This window comes from Frankliniella occidentalis, unplaced genomic scaffold, assembly GCF_000697945.3.
Source record: "Frankliniella occidentalis isolate FOCC.00 unplaced genomic scaffold, Focc_3.1 Scaffold143, whole genome shotgun sequence".
Taxonomy (NCBI): domain Eukaryota; kingdom Metazoa; phylum Arthropoda; class Insecta; order Thysanoptera; family Thripidae; genus Frankliniella; species Frankliniella occidentalis.
Window position 1 is genome coordinate 105,877 of NW_026267270.1, and position 4,573 is coordinate 110,449.

The 4,573-nt window shown below is 63.1% G+C and overlaps 2 protein-coding genes across 5 annotated transcripts in view; one reads left to right on the forward strand and one right to left on the reverse strand.

Moving 5' to 3' along the window:
• LOC113208717 (uncharacterized) overlaps window positions 1-2,506 on the forward strand; it is a 13,565-nt gene extending 11,059 nt beyond the window's left edge. The window contains exons 1-3 of one of the 4 annotated variants that reach the window (XM_052270926.1): window positions 729-1,019; window positions 1,095-1,614; window positions 1,866-2,505. In XM_052270926.1, coding sequence (XP_052126886.1) covers window positions 991-1,019; window positions 1,095-1,614; window positions 1,866-2,414 — 1,098 coding nt within the window. In that variant the 5' untranslated portion in view covers window positions 729-990 and the 3' untranslated portion in view covers window positions 2,415-2,505. Of the gene's footprint in view, window positions 1-728; window positions 1,020-1,094; window positions 1,615-1,865 lie in introns of those variants that run through there. The other 3 variants (XM_052270929.1, XM_052270927.1, XM_052270928.1) reach the window with 3 other exon arrangements.
• Window positions 2,507-3,032: 526 nt separating this feature from the next.
• The window catches only part of LOC113208706 (glutamate receptor ionotropic, kainate 2-like), a 20,017-nt gene continuing 18,476 nt past the window's right edge, over window positions 3,033-4,573 (reverse strand). The window contains exons 18-21 of the mRNA XM_052270917.1: window positions 4,208-4,388; window positions 3,830-4,110; window positions 3,388-3,762; window positions 3,033-3,232 (exon numbers count right to left, since the gene is read on the reverse strand). Of these exons, the coding sequence (XP_052126877.1) occupies window positions 3,110-3,232; window positions 3,388-3,762; window positions 3,830-4,110; window positions 4,208-4,388 (960 nt within the window). The 3' untranslated portion in view covers window positions 3,033-3,109. The remainder of the gene's footprint in view (window positions 3,233-3,387; window positions 3,763-3,829; window positions 4,111-4,207; window positions 4,389-4,573) is intronic.

A 4,573-nucleotide genomic window follows, 5' to 3' on the forward strand; every position in this document is an offset into this window, starting at 1 on the left:
CCCCTCGCCCCGTGGCCGCGAGCCACTTCACACCCACACGCTTGAGTTGAGGCTCGTGACGTACACGACGAGCGCGTAGGTGACCAGGAACAGCAGCATAAGGAAGAGGTGGAAGCGCTCGAGGCGAGGCAGGGCGGAGGCCATGCTCTAGACGGTCACGGCGTAAGAGGAAATGAGGCGCGCCACCAGGACAGCGTAGAAGCCGACCACGGCGCAGGTGGTGAAGAACAGCAGCGACTGCAGGCTCACGTTCCACATGGCGAACTGACCCTGACCGCACGGTGGCGGCAGCGGCGCCCCCACCACGACCAGCGGTACACTCTGCGCGAGCACCAGGACGCTGCGGCCGCCTCGGAAGGACGCCGACGACGCCCAGCGGAAGGGCGCGTTTAGGTCGGGAGGTGGTCGCCGAGGAGCGGCTGTACACGAAGGCGACGGCCACAGACAAAAGCGCGTCCCTGGTGAGGTCTGGGCGTGCGGCTGGGCCGTGGTCGGACTGTCCGGCGGCCAGGTAATCCTCGCCTCCCACCCCCGCCCACCAGTGCCGCGGCAGAAGAAGCCCCACGGCTGCCTGTCAATACACTCTGACCCTTAGGCCTGCACTGCCGTGCGGCGAGCACAGGTGCGGGGTGCGCCGAGGGGCGGAGAGGAGGCTATGCAGCAAACGGATTTCGAGAGCGGCGAGCACGACAAGTCACCCGCACCCCTAGGCCTACGGTGTCAGGGCGTGTAAGCCACGGGGGCTGCTCTGAGGCCTCATACAGGCTCACACGAGCAAACGCAAAGGCAAAGGTTTGTGTTCGCGCACATCAAAACTGTATCACTGGCCGGTTATCAGTCCTTATCACAGCAAGCCCGGCCCGGCTGGGCTTAGCTGACTGTCCGGCGAACTAGTAGGACGTGACAAGCACACAGCAGCGCATCGTCTCGTGACACTCAACCCCCTCCGCGACCTTGGGGACTCCTGGGCGCCCAACCTCACTGCAGCACATGGAGCGCCAACACCAAGAAGGCACCAGGTGAGCAACGTCGTCGACGTCGGTGTTCGTCTCGCAGAAGGGGACGCAATTCACACCCCCTGGCTCACGCCGCAGGGATGCAGGCGGCTGGTGCTGGGACTGCCGCGCCGCTGCCGAGCCCCGCTCCTGCCGCCAGCACGAGGTCCTCGACACCGAGGCCGCTCTCGGGCGCCACCTGCAAGGCGTGATGGCGGAGGCCGCCAGCCAGCTAGGCGGCCTGCTGGGCCAGTGCCAGAGGGAGCGCGCCCTGCAGGCCCTCACGCTGCTGGCCACCGAATCGTGGGACCTGACGCTGCGGGGCGGTGGGCGCGAGCTGAAGGGCACCGTGCGGGACACCGAGGACCCCCTCGTCAAGGCCGTATGGCTGGTCCTAGCGACCAGGGCCGCGCTGACCGAAGTGGACCTCGAGAGAGGAGGGGAGATGGGAACTCAGCCGGAGTCGGAGCGGGAACCGATACCGGAGCCGAGCATCTTAGCTGCGCAGTGCCCTCCGGCTGAAGAGGCCGACCAACCACGACTCGAAGTGAACGTTAGCGAAATCTGCGCCAGGGACGATTCGGAAGAAAAAGCAGCAGCCCTGGGGAACGTCATAGGGGTAAGTTATTGGGGTTGCATGATTCTTATTATGAATTGCAAGATTTGGTTGGTAAAGATTTGTATTACTTTAGTAGTTTTGTATTGCACGAATTGTGCGAATGTGTATCTAAGCATAGAACGCGCGACTCATCACAAAAACAAATATATGCAGGTGTTTCCGAGTACGCTTTAACTTCTTTACATCTTCTTCCAGTCCGTTTTAGACTGAGCGAACAACCCTGTTCCGAGAGAATTCCTATTGTGCCGCAGGTGGAACGGCTAGTCGGCGTGTACTGTCATTCGGACCCGGCCTGGAGCCTGCAGCTGCTGCAGCGCGCCGCGCCCACGGTGGAGCAGCTCAGCGTCATGTACTCCCGCGAGCCGCACCTGCGCGCGGTGCACGCCATGCCCCGGCTTAGGAGGCTGTTCGTCTGGGGAGACGATGGCGCCCTGGACGCTAAGCCCCCGGAGCTGCCCCCGCTTCCGCCAGGACACGGCAACTTGAGGTGGCTCACCGTCTGGCTCCCCCGCGCCACGCTGCAGTCCCTGCTGCAGGCTCATGGCCACTCGCTCGAGGAGCTGGCGCTGCTGGTGGGCACGGCGGGCGACGAGGCCTGGCCATCCAGCTGCAGCGACCTGCACTCGCTGCTGGGGCAGTGCGGCCTGCGGGCGCTGCAGAGGCTCGTGCTGTGGAGGGTGGTGGCTTGGCTGCACGACACAGCCGCCTGCTGCGAGCAGCGCACCGAGGTGCGCCGGGTGCTGCCCGCAGCCGAGGTGCTGTGCAGCCTGTGCGACCCGGCCGTGACGGGGCGCTTTTAGCCACGCAGTGGGTGACAGACACCAGGGTGACACTAATATCCTCTGTGCGATAATGCCAAATAAACCAATTTGCCACTGTCAAAAGCGAGTAACGCATTTGTTTCAGCCCCTAATGACGCATGTGACTCTGCAAACACGTTTCCATAAATATTTCCCATCAGTTTATAAAAACTGTGCACTTGCATAACGAGGTCGCAATAGCCCAGGTGTAATAACTCCATGATTTGGACGGCTGAAACGCGGCCCGGCATGTCGTTCCACCTCAACAGACACCCGATAGAGGGCAGCTTGCGGCGTGTGTGTCGGCGAGCCCAGCGGCGCAACGGCGGCGTGTCCTATCTCTCCCTCTTCTTCAGCCGCCCACTCATGCAGCCTGCAGCCCCAGGGCCCTCCTTGACCTTGTGACGCAGCTAAGTGCAGCTCCTGGAGGCGCGGTACACATAGACTGCGCCCGGAGATAGGGAAGGGCTCCGGGTCAACCAAACGCCAACCCAACAACGTAAACGGTTTTACTTGATACATAAAGTACAAAACAACACGAACGCGAGATCGAGGAGGATGGCACCTTCCCCCGCGGTGCCCAACTGCCCTGGTGGCTCCCCTGGAGCCTCGCTTGCTTGGCGCCTGTTCTGGCGCCTGTTCTGGCGCCTGTTCTGGCGCCTGTTCTGGCGCCTGTTCTGGCGCCTCTGTCCTCACTAGCGGCCGTTGCGCACGCTGCGGTGCCGGGACAGCAGCTCCGCGGCGAACACGACGGCGGCAAACGCCAACCCAGATGCGAGCACGCGGAAGGCACCGCGCAGCTGCACTAGCTCCAGCGGCTGTCGAGTAAGGCCACACATTAACACTTGGGAAGATTTTTACCGGTTTTTGCCGTGTTCCGAAACACGGAATCAAATTAACGCTTCCATACAATACGTATAAAGTATCAGTATAAATATATTCAAGTCATTATGTTTCCGGTAATCTTAATTACCTTGGGGCCGGCCCTACGCTCTCCCCCGTCGGCCAGCAGGGCGAAAACGGCGCTGCGGCCGCGCGTGGCCAACACTATGTCCTGCCAGTAGGCCACCAGCCCGGCCTGGGTGAGCCGCAGCAGCACGGGGTTCAGCACCGCGAGCAGCGGGGAGCCGCGCGCCACGGCCACGGCAGCCGGGTACGTCACCAAGCACGAGCGCATGACGCGCAGCCGCGACAGCGTGGCCGAGCCCAGGTTGCCGCCCTCCCAGAAGAAGTAGACACGGTCCAGCCGCTGGCCGTGGACCACGTGGCGCCCCGAGGCCACCGCTTCCTCCCAGTGCGCTCCGTCCACCAGACGCAGGTCCTCCGCCACCCGCCGCTCGGCCTCGTTCTGCGGAGCACAACAAGCTGCAGGCGGAGCGGCGCGAACCAAACCGAAGGCAACCGCCACCACTAACCTCCAGGTTCATCATGACGTGCAAGTTGGGCGCGAAGGTGCTGACCCAGGTCAGGCCGTTCCGCACAATGTCCTCCGGGGTGTCGACGACGGCCTCGAAGCGCGACAGCGTGAGCTGGGCGATCAGCCCCGACGAGTAGGCAGTCGTCATGAGCATGGCGAAGACGACCCACCACGCCACCAAATGGCGGTGCGGCCCGAGGGACGCCGTGGAGCGTGGGATGTACGCCGCAACGGCCCCACCCAGCAGCACGAGCAGGCAGCGGTCCAGCGAGGCAAAGTCTGTGGGAGGGAGCAAGTGCCAGAAAAGGGAGCCGTGGGGTGCGTGGCAGAGGGGAACTAGTAGAGAGGAAGTGGGGGGCTAGGAGGGTACCCTTACGCTTGCCGGTGGCCGCCGCCGCCCGCCGCGCCGCGACGTGCAGCGCCCTGCCGCTCACCGAGGCCACGGCGATGGCCGCCCCCCAGCACGCCCACACGGTGGGGCGCAGCGGCAGGAACACGGCGTTCCCGGAGGCCAACAGGAGGCGCGGTCGCGGCGCCATGAACGTGAGGCACGACATCTGCTGGTGAGGAAAACGGGCGAGTTCCGTTAAGTGGCGCAAAGTGTCAACAAGCAGTTGCTGCTTGTGATGGGGAGGTTCCGTTTCTACACAAAAATGAAGCCTGCAAAGTCCCGGGAGACAGGAAGCTCTTTGTTTTGAGTAAATAATCTACCGGTAAAATATCAGCTTATAACGTCTATTTT